Genomic DNA, 15,951 nt, shown 5'->3' with positions numbered 1-15,951 from the left:
TTTTTACAAACACAAAATGGCATGCAATCCTAAGTAACCGACGAAGATGATCCACTTCTGGCCATCCTATCATTGAATTAATGCTAAGCAATTGTCTACAATTGCTGTTAAAATCTTCTGTCTTCACGGTCCAAGTCAACCTAGTTGACAGCAAAAAGTATAGGCTGCAGAAAATCAAGCAAAGTTTTTTTTCCCACCTTCCCATGCATAGAATAGTTTGTACATATTTTCCTAAATCTTGTTTTTAAGCACGTAGATGATTTGAAATTCTAAAATCTTTCCATACCAGTGGACCCATCCAAATTTTGAAACCATTATTAATTGATAGGTTGTTATAAAACAATTCTATCATCAAATGATGAACCCTTGTAGTTCTACATTAAACATTTTTTTTAGTGGTCCTACATGAACATGCAAACCAAACCAAACCCAGTCAAAAATCCAAACAGCACAATTTCCCTTTTTATCTCCTAAGTAAGCATCCACAAACTTCCACACATACAATAATGCTTTGATTAGGCCTTATTACAAATTTAATATACAATTTGAATCTCCAACAATCAAATTCTCCCTAGAACCAAACTGTTAACAGGATCTATTGCTTCATCTTTCAAAAGGCTGCCAAATGAATTTTCGCTTATTTGTCAGGATTTATCGGCTAATTTGTGCTTTCAGCCACTCAAGAAGCAGAAGCAAATAAAAGGCATAAACCAACTGTAAATTGTAATAGCAAGAAAACTAAATCCCACAAGAAGTTAAAGATATAAAACATACAATTGGTATAAGGATCTTTATGCATCCTAATCTCATGTCAGTAGAAATTGGAATCAGATGGGGACATTCCAACTGAATATGTGAGCATACAGTAGATTAAAACCCATTAGGGTGCAGCCTAATGCCCTAATGTCCTAGAGTTTTTCTGAATTACGCTGTTTTATTAAAGAAAAATACTCTAGGCACAAAGGGATTACTCAAAAGGTAAGGGTGGCGTATCTAGGGTTTCTTATCAGGGATGGATCCAAAGGGCACTTGATGAGGTTCCGCGTGATGGGGAAAAAAAAAACAGAGTACATAACAGTGACCCGAAGGGTACTTGATGAGGTTCCCGTTTGGACAATAAAAGTGTTTCATCTCATCTCATCATTATAACTTCAAATTTTCATATTTTTTTATAAGTTATTTTTTTATATAAAATATAATAAACAATTCAAAATTTTTAAATCTTAAAACAATAATAATAATATTAATATTCTAACAATATGTTATTCAACTTTTAACTTTCATGTAAACTATCTCATTTCATCTCATTTTCCAAACAGAACCTTGCATTTTTTTTTCATTTCATATATGAACCAAATAGAAAAGATCCACCACATAGTGATAAGCTATCGAAATAAGCTTACAAATCAAAGGAAAAATAATATAAACCAAACAAAGAACTACATCCCCCGGACTAAATTACAAGCACAAGAAAAATCATACAAAGATAACCTCATTCAACATACACCAGCATTCTAACACCAAAAACAACAACTGAACGGAGATCACAGACGCCATCCAAGCATGGGTGTTACAAACCATTTGCGCAAATTACCTCAAGAACATAACAATACAAAAAAAAAAAAAAAAAAAAGCATGGGTGTTAAGTTGCTCGTTCAACTAGAGTATACACCAACCATTACCTGGAAAGTAAATTGCAAATTTCTTAATCACTTGGAAACCAACAGGATTTCAGGTTTCTTAGCCTTGCTAGGCGTGTTAGAATTCGAAGATGCATTCGCCTTCGCATCTGCTTTGGCCTCCAACTTGGCAGCCGCGCGCGTCCTTCTATCAAGCTGAATGAGACTCCGCGTCGCCAAGATTGCCTGTGGAACCAAATCATGAGTCGCTCTGGCATACAAGCTCCTCACTGCCATGGCTGCTGCATCCTTAACATCTTGCGAATTCAACGGAGCCAACAAGCAATGCCCCAGAATCTTCAACGCCGGCTGCAATAGCTCCCAAGGTAGCGGAATTCTGGTCCCCTTGGATTCCAAATTCTCCCCATTTCTCACAATCTCCACTTTGCCCATCTCTTCCACTATGCCCTCAATCTCAATCTCATTTCCATTCCCATTCTCCGAAAAAGAGGTACAATTCTCAAATTCATCGTCCTTGTCGAACTCTCTTCTACAAGAACAGTCCTGCCCCGCCCACACAGCTACGGAACGGCAAAATTCGAGCTTGGACCAGCTCGGCATCTGCGAGATCTGCTTGTAATAGCAATCAAGCGCGACCCCGACGATGCAAGCGCGTTTGGTTGATTTAACGGCAATCTGCGGCTCCAGAGGTTGCGACAAAACCCCAACGGAGGGTCTTGATTGAACAGGGGATGCAGAATTACTGTTGTTGGTGGTGGTGCGGCGGGGGGCGTGGTAGAGGGAGGGTTGGGAGAGGTCGGGTATGGAGATGAGGAGGGGCTTGCCGTTGCGGGATTTGATCTCTGAGGCGTAGAGGGCAAGGAGTACGGCCTCGAAGCCGGCGAGCGACGGGGATTCGGAGGAGTGGACGCGGGAGAGGTAGAGGGCGGAGAGGAGAGGGAGGAAGGAGAGAACGACGAGTCGGAGATGGGGGTCAGAGGAGAGGTAGGTGTCGTAGAGCCATTGGCAGAGGGGGTCGGAGCCGGAGCCGGAGAGCGGGGAGGAGAGGGCGGAAGAGACGAGGGAGTAGGCGGTGGGGGAGGAGAGGAGGGAGAGGGCGGGGCGGTCGGAGTCGGCGAGGGAAGAGAAGGAAAAGGAAGAGGAGGAGGAGGAATCGGAGGAATTGGGGGAAGAATCGGAGAGGATGGAGGAGAGGGCGTGGATGCGGGAGCGGGCTCTGGAGACGGACTCCCACCAGGACTGCATGGGATCAGAATCGGCGGCGCTAGCAGTGGTGGTTACGGCGGCGATGGTGGTAGTAATTGGGGGATTGGGGGTGGAGGAGGAGGAGGAGGAGGATGAGGGGGAGTTAATAGCATGGTTGAGGCGGAAATCCATGCCGTGCGCGCGTGAGAGAGTCGAAGAGGGCTGGTATAATCGGAGCTCCTCCCGCCCTCTGCCTCTGCTTTGTCGCAAATTGGGAGAGGAGGAAAGGCAAGGGTTCTACCCCGTACGGATCGCCACGATACAGTAATATATATGCAGCCTCTTTACTGTCTCGCTCCAAAGTCTACTCTCTGTCTAAGCACCGGAGATTCTTATGCACGCGACGAATTTAATCGATGATCTCAAATGATGGGATTTCTTTTAAAAGAAAGAATATGAAATTTCCGTGAAATAATTTCAACAACTTCTAAATAAATAAATATCATATAAACTCTTATAAAAAGTTATTTTTAAAAAGTATAAAAAATTTATTTATTTTTAATAAAATCTATTTTTTTTATAAATAATTTGTATAGACTTTATGTATTTAAAATTTATTTCTAACATTATTTTTTTATAATAATTTCAAGACAATGTATAGAATTTATTATAATTTTAAAAATATTAAAATGCCAATATTTTTTAATATAAGAAAAATGCTAAGGAGTTCGTTTTAGGCTCCCTTTATTTTTCCCTTTTTCACTTTTTATTTTCTTTTGACTTAATAATTAAGAAAATATTATTTAATAATATTGTAAATTTTTTCTTTTTTAAAAATATTTAAAAGTATTAAAAAAATAATGTGAAATATTCAGCAACTTTAACTCACAAATCTCACTACTATTCACAACTCATATGAGATGTGAATAGTAGTGAGATGAGTTGAGATGTCCTGCGAATCCAAACGTCTAAATGTGCACTCCAAATATGAACATAGTGTAAATGAGTTTTTTGTTTTTGTTTTTCTTTAAGCATTTTTTAAACATTCTTAACTATTAAAAAAAAATATAAATCTACTAATAATCAGTTTCTTAACTATTAAAAAATATAAAAATAGAAAAAAATATGAGTCGAGATATTTAATAGTCATAATATCATTTTCTTTTTAATTCATGTCATGCTCTAAATAGAACACACCGTTTTGAATATATAGTCACTTTCTTTATCATTAAATATATATATATATATATATATGAGTAGACATTTGGTGGGCATATTTAGAAGTTATAGTATCATTTTCTTTTTAATTCATGTCATGCTCTAAATAGAATGCTCCGTTTTGAATATATAGTTACTTTCTTAATTATTAAAAAAATAAAAATAAAAATAAATAATAAAAAAATATGAGTGGATATTTGGTTGGCATATTTAGGAGTTATAGTATCATTTTCTTTATAATTCATGTCATGCTCTCTATAAAACGCACCGTTTTCTGTGTTCTAATTCTTTAGCATCTTTCTCGTAAAACCCTACGTCTCTAACCCTTTCTCTTTTCACTCAGCATTGAGAAGAAAGAACTACGAGCAGAATACTCGAATTGCAGTAGCTCTAAGATCATTAAAAGTGAAGTTAGAATGGATAACGAACAGAATGATACTACGAAAAGTGTCTTTTTGGGAATGTAGAAGCGCCTCCGAATCTCCAGCTCATTGGATGATGATGACGAAGATAAAGAACAACCACCATCACAACGACAACTAGAAGTATTTGATCCGCGTGAAGAAGAAGAAGAAGAAGAAGAAGCTTTCGTGATTTTAGGTTTTCTCGAGGAGCTAAGGTCCCGTTGATATTAAAGTGTTTCATTTTATTTAATCTATATCATCATTACAACTTCTTTAAAATTTTTACATAAAATATAATATATAATTTAATTTTTTATAATTTTAAAATAATAATAATATTAAAAAATAATATTACAATAATATTTATTCAATTTTCAACTTTTAAACTATCTCATCTCATTATCCAAACACTTAAAATTGGCCGGTCCCTTCTCTATCAAATGTTTCCTAGTAAGGCTAGAAGCATACCAATACTTATTAATGTTTCATTCTATTAGAAAGATAAGGTTGCGTTTGGGTAATGGTGTATTTTTAAGTATTTTGTGAATAATAATAAAAAATAATGATAAAATATTAAATAATAATAAAAAATAAAAATATAATAAATAGTAGTGAGTTATTATAAAAATACCAAACTAGGCCTTAAAAACTTGGTTGGATCCGAGGGATTTACCATCCGGAAACTCGTGTTTGTGATATAGACAATTAATGGTGACCCCAGCACTGTATCTATAGTGCAAATTGCCCTTTTATTTTTATTTTATTTTTTAAAACATTTTTTAAAGTAAAGAAAAAAATTACAAATACGTTAAAAAACATTTATTTAACCATTAAGTTAAAAAAAAAAAAAAAAACCGTATGAAAGCATACCCTCTGACCTAATTCCACCTTGTGTTGTTGATTTCTATAGTGGAAAAGATACTTAGTCCTAATAAGCATGTGTAATTATTATGTATGACTCTGATTTCGGTTTCTTTAGTTCAATGAATGAAGCTTGTTGAAAAAAAAAAAAAAAGTTAAGAGAGAGAGAGAGAGAGTCATTTTCCTTGTGACATATACCGAGAACCTTTGCACTTCTTGCATCATGTATGGATCTTTTTAAATTCTATAATAATAAGACTATAACTACAACTACAAGTGCTTTGATTAATGTAGCCGAATAACAAGGGTTTCATAAAATCATATGTTGGATAATTCACGTAAGTATATATGGATATGCGTATATGTATATACTCCTTAAAAAGATCAAAATTTTCCAAACAGTTCTGTTGGGTTTAGGGGGCAGGCCCTGGCAACTAGAGTCTTCAGAGTTGGGCCTCGATCGGTCCTGTGTGTGAGTCCCCAACAGTTATCCAGTACAGTTGTACGACGTCAGTTCGTACATCCATGACGATAAACAGTATTTAAATACAGAAAATAAAGAGAGATGAATACACAAATTTATGTGGTTCGACATTAGGCCTATGTCCATGGGGATTTGGGTAGGAAAGATTCCACTATAATAAGTTTGTTTACAATCTCTCATAAGCTCTTATTTTTCACTATACAATAGAAGCTATAGAGCTATTTGCTAGAGAAAAAGTTCTCTCTAAAGCTCTCTGGCTGAAGAAGAAGTCCCAAAGTCTGAAGAAGTCGAAGTCATCCCGAAGAGAGAGCTTCCACCATTCGTAGGTTCCCCTACTTTTTGTCTCCTGCCCTCATTGCTTTAAGTCACTTTCCTCATTTTCTCTCTTGACACCTTGTTTTTCCTTATGTCATATCAAATCCTTAATTTTTCTCTCCTGACATTATTCTCCCATGCCTCATGACACTTTCATGTCTTAGTAACTTCTTGTCCTTTATCATTCTCTCATCTTTTATCTTCTAGTAAGTTTCCCATTAGCTGGGCCTAGGAAATTCTTTTGGACTAGGGAAAAATCCTCCCACAATGGGTTGGACAACATTAGTCACATTCTGTAATCTAGCCTTTCGATGTTAGCATGATATTTTCCTGTGTAGTCTGAGAATTAATATATGTATTTAAGTATTAGCATGCACTCTATTATCAAAGGTATAGTCCAATGTCTAAATAAGCCTTTTAGAATTCCACATCTGAAAAGCTCTGCTTTTGCAAACAGTTGCAAGCAACACTATATATATGGCCAGAATTTGAGATGATAATTGAGAATGAAAGTGAATTCAGCACAGAAACGATTTGAGGATAATGCATGTACTCTAAGGGCAAAATAGATGTCGCGATGAAGTTGCTGTTGGACAATTTTGAGGCATTTATTATTTGTGCTGTTGTAGTTGATGTTTACTTGTCTTGGTTCTAGTATCGATCAAAAAAACATTGTTTCGGTTCTAGTCCTTACATGCTTATATTAAAACAAAAAACAAAAACAAACAAACAAACCTCAATGTTCTGATCTTAAGGAATTTGTTGCTAGATGGATGCTACTTCTGCGTCATCTATCAACCTCTTACGCAAATGCTTACACGAGCAATCTGATGGAAGCCTAGCTTTAAATGCTTTCTAAGTCATGCTGGTAATGTATTTTTGTTAGTGCTAGTGTATATCTATTTGCAGCGTGTTACTGATTTGAATGGGAATTTATTGTAATTTGGTTGTAAGTTGAGAGCAGACCAATGGGCATTGTCAAGTGTCATCTCATCATTGGTCATTTGTCCCTGCTGTTTTTTTAGTCAAATCCACTTAAATTCTTCTTCCTTTATGCAATGGTGGATGAATCTGTATCTTTATTTTTTCTATTTTTTTCCCCAAAATATCAGGTATTGCAGGAATGGTAGTGCAAAACTTCTATGGCCCATGTCAAGTGGCCGGCCATCAAAAGCTGACATTCCGAACTGCAAATTCTGTGGTGGTACTCTGTATTTTGAGTTTCAGGTATGAACACATATGCATTGAAAAGTCATTGTATATCTTAGACAAAAACCTTTCATCGATGTCATTATTATGTTGGTGGTTTAAGATATTACCTCAGCTGCTTTATTACTTTAGTGTGAAAGAATGATGTTGACTCTCGTTGTGAAGCCTTTTGTGAGGGAAGTCTTGCTTACAAAGAGGAATACACTAATTGGGTTCAACTCTCTTCACAATCTGGCTACTGTACCTTGATGGTTATTTGTATTTTGACCGATTTCCACCAGTTTAGTTCTTCATAAGTAGGCTCTGTTCTTTTACTGAAAAGTAGAGAAGAAAACAGTGTTCTTATTTACTCCGTCAATTCAAGCGATAAGACGATCATGTCTATCTACATTGAAGTTTGTTCTGTATAAAAGGTGAGATTTTTCCAGTCAAAATATTGGGAACTGTTTCGTGTGGATTCTGATCTTGATAGTCATGTTCATAGTTTTAGATAATCAACCCACCACCTATTTGTCATGTCGGCGTTTAATTCTCTCTTCTAAACGGTGTCAGATATGATTGCTTGCAATCCTGAGTATGTTGCATGCTTAGCTTCAGTTTTTTTAGAACAAAATGTTGATAGATACACTCTTAATTCAGGTTACGATAATCCAATTCTTATTACAAAAAATAAATAGGATATTGGAGTTAGATTATTGTAGTAAAGTCATTATCTTACAAAAGCTAGCACACATTAACCCAAGCAGAAAGTATAGAATTCGAAGTTTCATGGAGGAACGTCCCAGATCTCAATAAACCCAGGGTTATGAATCTCTTGCCTCTGATTCAAATTTACTATAAATATTCGAAGTGTGGATCTTAATTTACAAGCCAAGAGCACCAAGAGGTGTCTTCCCTTGTCCAGCCTCGAAGTAGAAAATTAGCATGGCTAGCATGGCAATCCTCGCATGCTTGATTTCAGCCAACTTCAGTCTCTCCAGCTTCTCCACGTCCGGAATGTAGACGCCGTCCTTAATCGTGCCGGCTAACCCCAATGGGTCGAAGAATTTGCCACCCGGGTAGCCTTGTTCCCCTGTGGAATTGGCGAAGTTCTCAGCAGTCTTCGACCACGGTGTTGCCCATTCGACGGACTGCGAATCGGGGTTGAAGAAATCCACCCATCTTTTGCTCTCAACCCAGCCCATGAGGAGAAGCTGCGTGCCGAGGAGAGTCCCAAAGGAGAAGGGAGCAACTGCACCAGGGGCAGCTCCAGCCTCAAACCATGGGATACCGCTCCATGCCTGGCCGACAAAGATCCCGACAACAGCGGCCATTGCCCACCTCCCATGAATGAGCTCGGCCTCTCTGTACCATTTCAGAAATGCTGGGTCCTTTCCTAGTCCTAGTGGATCAAAACCATAGTCACCTGGGAGTCTGCAGTTAAGATTTTCATTAATCACATAATCTCAAAGAGAGATACTTTATCTATACTATTAAAAAAAATAAAAGTCTTACAAATTTACATGACTGTAAGATATCTTTGCTAAAGGATATTGTCAGAAACAATGTGATAGTTAACATCCTAATCGACTTTGAATAAGGGATTCGTAAGAGGGAGAGAGGCTTACGAGCCATCGAGCCACTCGGGATCGACCAAGTTGCCACCAGCTCTCACACCAGGAAGCCAAGACTTCTTTGGTTGAGCAGCAGCCACCACATTAATCAACTTCTTAGGCCCAACAGCGACACCCACCCTGGCTCCAACATCAACAGCAGACAACAACCTCTGCTGGCTTCTCTTTCCTCCACACAAGAAAGAAGATCCCAACCCATTTAGCACTGCACCGGAGGTAGCAGCCATCTCAATTAGTTCTGATCCCTTTCTCTAGAAACTGAACAGTGAACAGGTTGGTGGTGGTGGGAAATTAAAGTAGGTAGATGAATGAAGCTTAAGGTTCTCTAGCAAAAATGGGTATTTAGTTGGATGGTTTTATCAACTGTGAGAGGACAGGGTGGAGAATCTAAAAGAGGACTGTAGAGAAGCCACGTAGGATAATGAAATCTGGAGACGAAATCTAGGCTTACTTTGGTGGATAGATTTCGGACCAATGGGCGTTAGCTCTCCATCCTCATCCCCCGTATTGCCTCCAACCACGTGGACCATCTATTTTGGTCTCGTCTGATTCTGAGACATTGCCACTTTTTAACTCTGAATATTCGACAAACAACGATCTTACTGTTGGTTCTAAGTAGTAATTAGCTGAGGTGGATAAAAAAAAAGAAAAAAAAGAAGGCACTTTCAGAATAAGATCACCTATTCATTTTCGTCCATGTAGCGTCACAATCTTGTCAATTAAATTAAGAGGAATGATTACAAGTCACATGCTACTTTTGTAAAATAATAGATCATAAATAAAATAGTGTAAAATTTAAAACATGAAAAATGCTAGAGAGATCGATTTAAATTTCTGTTTATTTTGTCCGATTGTTTTTTTTTTAAGACTGAGTGATTAAGAAAATAATATTTAATAATATTATAAATTTAAAAAAAAATATATTTAAAAGAATTAAAAAAATGATGTGAAAAAAATATTTTTTTAACACTTTTTAATATTTTTTAAAAAAATTTACAATATTATTAAATGATATTTTCTTAATCATTAAGGATGTATTTGGGTGATGAAGTATTCTCAACACTTTCCAAGTATTCTCGTACTTTTGAAAATACTTCACATACCAAACAACTTAAAATACTCTCAATGGGACCCACAAACTCATTTCAATCTCTACTCATAACTATTTACAAACATTCTATAATACTTATCACTATTATATATAAATAAAAAATAAAATCACTATAATATTTATCACTATTAAATATAAATAAAAAAATAAAATCATTATAATATATAAATAAAAAATAAAATCACTATAATATATAAATAAAAAATAAAATCACTATAATATTTATCACTATTAAATATAAATAAAAAAATCATTATAATATATAAATAATAAAAAATCACTATAATATATAAATAAAAAACATTTATCACTATAATATATAAGTAAAAAATAAAATCACTATAATATATAAATAAAAAATAAAATCACTATAATATATAAATAAACTATAATATATAAATAAAAAATAAAATCACTATAATATATAAATAAAAAATAAAATCACTATAATATTTATCACTATTAAATATAAATAAACAAATCATTATAATATAAAAATAATAAAAAATCACTATAATATATAAATAAAAAATATTTATCACTATTATATATAAAAATAAATAAAATCACTATAATATATTAATAAAAAATAAAATCACGATAATATATAAATAAAAAATAAAATTACTATAATATATAAATAAAAAATAAAATCACTATAATATGTAAATAAAAAATAAAATCGCTATTATATATAAATAAAAAATAAAATCACTATAATATATAAATAAAAAATAAAATCACTATAATATTTATCACTATTAAATATAAATAAAAAATAAAATCATTATAATATATAATAAAAAAATAAAATCACTATAATATATAAATAAAAAATAAAATCACTATAATATTTATCACTATTAAATATAAAAAAAATCATGATAATATATAAATAAATAAAAATCACTATAATATATAAATAAAAAATATTTATCACTATTATATATAAATAAAAAATAAAATCGCTATAATATATAAATAAAAAATAAAATCACTATAATATATATATAAAAAATAAAATCACTATTATATATAAATAAAAAATAAACTACTATAATATTTATCACTATTATATATAAATTAAAAATAAAATCACTATAATATATAAATAAAAAATAACATTACTATAATATTTATAACTATTATATATATATAAATAATCTCATTATAATATTTATCACAATTATATATAAATTAAAAATAAAATCATTATACTATTTATCATTATTATATATAAAAGTAAAATAAAATCATTACAATATTTATTAATATTAAAAAATTACTATAATAAAATCATTATAATATTTATTACTAAAAATCAAATCACTATAATATTTATGGGACCCACACATTTTTCAACTACCTACTCAAAAGTCAACAACTCAACATACTTCACACATCCAAACAACTCAAAATACTCTCAATGGGACCCACAAACTCACTCCAATCTCTACTCATAACTATTCACAAATATTCTCAACACTTCTCAACACTTTTCAACACCCAAACGTACCCTAAGTCAAAAAAAAAAAAAACTAAAAAAAAAAACAATCGGAAAAATCAACTAAAACCCAAATTGTACTCCTAGCATTTCTGGCACATTTTACTAATATAATTAATTATGTCAATTTTTTTTAATATAAAATAATTAATTTGATCAATCACATCAATAAAATATATAAAAAGTATGCAAAAGTAATATACATACATATATCTTTTTTTTTTTTAATTCTCGACTTTTATCAATAGATAAAGAATAGTAATATAGACAAATATTTAACACCGGTCAATTTGATAGTGTAAAAAAAAATTAAAATCTGTCTTAATTAAAACTTTAAATTAATATAATTTAATATGATATATTAGATATAATTTATAATAAATAAATATTTTATAATTTCATCAAATCATATCAAAAATTTATTTTTATAAAATTCCCGTACTAATGATATATTTCTCTAAGTTTAAACAACTCAAGAGCGCCAAAAGATTAATGACTCCCAAATCACCTGTCAAATTACTATTGGATGCAGTTTTTTGTACACTCATAATAATTGACATTATTAAGAAGTGAAGGAGTGTGGATGGAATGCATAATTAGGAGGAGTTTTGTTATATAACCTTCACCATATTTTATATTCTATATTTTTTTAAATTTTTAAATTTTTTAATATTTGTTTTAAAAATTTTTGAATTTATTTTTTTAAATTATTTTTTATTTTTTATTTATATAATAAATATTTGATAAAAAAATAATAAAAATTAAAAAAAATATGAAATGTAAAATGTAAAAAAGTTACGAAGATTTATTCAATTACGAGACCACGGGAGGGGATGGCATATTTTGTTTTAGCAATGTACAAAAAAGGCTATTAAAAAAGAAAAAAAGAAACCATCAAAACTATAAGGATTTGCTTACCATTTTATTGGACACTTGGACCAATCACGACCTGAAAAGAACACATCGAAGTCTGGGTGGTCCCTATCTGGACAGCACATATGGGCTCTGCTCTGTGCACGTGTCCCATGATAAAATTAGACTCCTTGTAAAGCGGCGTGAATTTTAAGGTCAGTTTGGATATTTTAACTGGTTTAAAAAGATAAATAAATTGAAAATTCTCTCGTTTAAAAAAGAGTAAGATTAGATAAAATTATATATTATATAATTTTAAAAAAAGTAAAAAATATATATTATTAAAAAAATTAATTTTTTTAATATAAATTTCATAGTTATTATTTTAAAAAAATATATATATAATACTTACGCACTATATAATTATACATATAATTTCTCTTTATAAAAAAAAAAATACTAAAACTTGTTATGAGATTATTTAAGATATTGTTTATTTTTACAGATGAGATAAAATGAATTGAAATAAAAATTAAAAGTTAAATAAAATATTATTAAAATATTTTTTTAATATTATTTTTATTTTAAGATTTTAAAAAATTAAATTATTTATTTTATTTTATGTAAAAATTTTAAAAAATTATAATATTTAGATGAAAAGAGTTAAAAAGTTTGGTAAAAGTGAAATATGCCTAAATCAATTTATCTTTTAGATCTGCAACAAAAAATTGTATTCCCATCTAAAAGGAATCCTTGTTAGTGAAAAAGTGTAGTCTTTCCGCGCATCATTAGCTATTAATTAGGAAAGAATTTTACTACATAATTTCTATCACATTTTATATTTCATATTTTTTAAAATTTTAAAATTTTTTTATATTTTTTAAATTTATTTTGAGTTTTTTTTTTTAAATTATTTTAAATTTTTTATTTATATAATAAATATTTGATAAAAATAAAAAATAAAAAATATGAAGTGTGAAAAAATGATGAAGATTTTATTGATTAGGAAAGCCTTGCGTCACTTTAGTTTAGACTTCCAAAATGTTTGTCATTTAGCGTCACAATTGTAGTGAATTGTGTACGACTATGACCACTTGACAGCCCATTGATTTATTTGTTGGACTATTTTTCAAAATGGTGGGGGGGCGTTTCAGACTTGGAAGTTTCCATGTGTAAAAGTTTAATGGGAGTGCGAATGTTGTTAAAATGTTACTATGAAAAATACTTTATTCTTAAATATCAAGTCCTGCATTCATATCCGGCATTGCATGCAGTCATAAATAGTGGACACGTGTCCAATATTCTTCATTGCACGGACTGTCGTGCCCCTCATGGCGGTTCACCTTTTGATAGAGAGAAATGCTCTCTCTCCCCCTCTCTCTCTCTCTCTCTCTCTGTCACACAGAATTGCAGAATCCCTATCACACACGCATAAAAATCAGAAAGCTTTTCATTTCTTGTTGACTACGGCTTCCTTCGTATTGCCAAAGACTCCCCACATCATATTCCCACTTGCGGACTTGCCTTATTAAACCCAACACACCACAATCCCACATTCTCCAACTTCTCCCAATTCCTGCTCCAGTATCTCTCACACGCTATTTTTCTCTCTCTAGTCTCTCTTCCCGTGAAAAGCGAAAATGGCAGCAAAGCTGAGCCTTTCTCTTGTTCTATGTGTGCTGGCCATCTGGGCAGTTGATTTTGCCCATGGTGGGTCCTCAGACAACGCCCCAGCGCCGTCTGTGGACTGTTCCAGCCTGATCTTGAACATGGCTGAATGCTTGTCCTTTGTTTCCGAGGGTAGCAGCGCAACCAAGCCGGAGGGAAATTGCTGTGCCGGCCTCAAGACGGTAATCAAGGTTGATGCTGACTGTCTCTGTGAGGCCTTCAAGAGCAGTGCTTCTCTAGGCGTGGTCCTGAATGTCACAAAGGCTATGTCCCTCCCCGCTGCTTGCAATGTCTCCGGTTCCGCTGTATCTAATTGTGCACGTTAGTGACTTTTATGATACCCTACTTCTCGATTTCCTTTATTTAATTTTTTCTTTCTGAAATGACTTCTGAGAAACATTTCGTGGGCGATTTATTTATCTTGGAAAATAAGTGCATGATTATATTAGGACTTGGTTTGCCTTCTGATAGTACAATTGTTGTCATTTGTCTTGATTCACGACTTCATGTGTTTGGATTAGTGATTAATTTTGTGGGTGTTGTTGTTTTGCAGTGTCTCCTGCTGCTGCTGAGTCTGCTCCTGGTATGCTTCGATCCTATTTTGACTGGCAACACTAATATATACTGTTTTTTTTTTTTGGCATATAGATACCTATCTGGCCTTGATGTTATGTGTATTGTTTCATTCTGATCTAAAGGGTGAATCCTACCTTTATGTTAAAAATAGATACACGGGAAAATTTTCGTTGTTAGAGATCTTTCCAATTTTGATAGAGACCCTATAACATTCGATGTTGTCTGTGCGAGGATTCCGAGCAATGTAAATACCACATTTGTTATGACTCTCTCTCCTAATAGGGCCATCCATTTCTAGAACTGGAGAGAATCTCAGTCCATATCTAGATTTGTTTTATTGATTCTGTTGGTAGCCTTGACATTGTCATGGCACCTTTTCTCTTCAATAAATGACTTGCCTTCGCAGCTATACCACAAAGATATGGAAAAATGAATTATGAAACGGGTAAAATAGTTTTGTAAAATAGTTTTTCTGTTGTTTGGGAACCACCATCTGACATTGCTGGAGATTTCTTTTTTAAACCTGAGGAATATAGAAGAGATGGTCCAATTGGTTTACAACCTTTGTCTCTGTCAATACATACATATATATATATATATCGTTTGTGGTTTCATCTCTCTCACTAAAAGCTTCTCCTGTTTCAGTTGCTGCTCCTCCAGGGACGGCTATAGGAGGGAATGAGGTACCACCAGCATCAGCACCAGCACCATCTTCAGGGAGCTCAGGTTCTTCAGTTCTCACTATTTCAGTTGGATCCCTACTTGTTGGCTTAGTGGTTGCATCATTTTCGAGTTTTTGAGCGAATGCCAGTGTCAATTTTGAGAACAGAGAAGATGATACGAGGGAAAAACTCTGTTTTTTCACCATCGAGGTTGTGTAGGAACAATAATTGTCTTGTCGATTGGTGACTAAAGTAGGTGGAATTTATACTGTAGGTCACTTGAATTGATACCTGTTTCAAGTTCTGGTTGTTTTCTTTATTATAATACTACCAGTATTTATTTATTTTATTCTCTTAGTGCCATTGCCATACAAATACACGTGAAAAACACAAGGGTGACATCCATGATGATGGGTAGCCTCCTCCTTTCTATTTGGGCTTGATTATTGGGTCAGAATTAGGCCCACGTAAACTCAAAAGTAAAACTTTGACCAAAACAGCCGGTCTCACCATCAGGCTGGTGTCAACAGCATATTCTCCTTTCAAAATAATGTTGTTTATCATCACCTTTGAATAAAAGTCACGTTAGCAATGGCTCTCCTCGAATGATCTCAACACAAAGTATTTCTATACTAGTACAGTAATCAGA

The 15,951-nt window shown here is 33.2% G+C and overlaps 3 protein-coding genes across 3 annotated transcripts; 1 reads left to right on the top strand and 2 right to left on the bottom strand.

The window, feature by feature from the left end:
• Positions 1–1,323: 1,323 nt before the first annotated feature.
• LOC109003242 lies at positions 1,324–3,235 on the bottom strand. The gene has a single exon (XM_035686756.1). It carries the CDS (start codon positions 3,015–3,017, stop codon positions 1,710–1,712), a length of 1,308 nt encoding a protein of 435 aa, XP_035542649.1. The 5' UTR covers positions 3,018–3,235; the 3' UTR covers positions 1,324–1,709.
• Positions 3,236–7,973: 4,738 nt separating this feature from the next.
• LOC109003241 (chlorophyll a-b binding protein CP24 10A, chloroplastic-like) lies at positions 7,974–9,349 on the bottom strand. Its single transcript, XM_018981295.2, has 2 exons — positions 8,924–9,349; positions 7,974–8,729 (listed from the first exon to the last, which is right to left on the bottom strand). Exons 1-2 carry the CDS (start codon positions 9,154–9,156, stop codon positions 8,180–8,182), a joined length of 783 nt encoding a protein of 260 aa, XP_018836840.1. The 5' UTR covers positions 9,157–9,349; the 3' UTR covers positions 7,974–8,179.
• Positions 9,350–13,737: 4,388 nt separating this feature from the next.
• Positions 13,738–15,651, top strand: LOC109003240 (non-specific lipid-transfer protein-like protein At5g64080). The gene is made up of 3 exons (XM_018981294.2): positions 13,738–14,385; positions 14,618–14,647; positions 15,286–15,651. Exons 1-3 carry the CDS (start codon positions 14,037–14,039, stop codon positions 15,438–15,440), a joined length of 534 nt encoding a protein of 177 aa, XP_018836839.2. The 5' UTR covers positions 13,738–14,036; the 3' UTR covers positions 15,441–15,651.
• The last annotated feature ends 300 nt before the right edge of the window (positions 15,652–15,951 follow it).

Source organism: Juglans regia, chromosome 16, assembly GCF_001411555.2.
Source record: "Juglans regia cultivar Chandler chromosome 16, Walnut 2.0, whole genome shotgun sequence".
In the NCBI taxonomy this organism is placed as follows: domain Eukaryota; kingdom Viridiplantae; phylum Streptophyta; class Magnoliopsida; order Fagales; family Juglandaceae; genus Juglans; species Juglans regia.
This window is presented reverse-complemented; position numbering and strand designations above follow the sequence as displayed.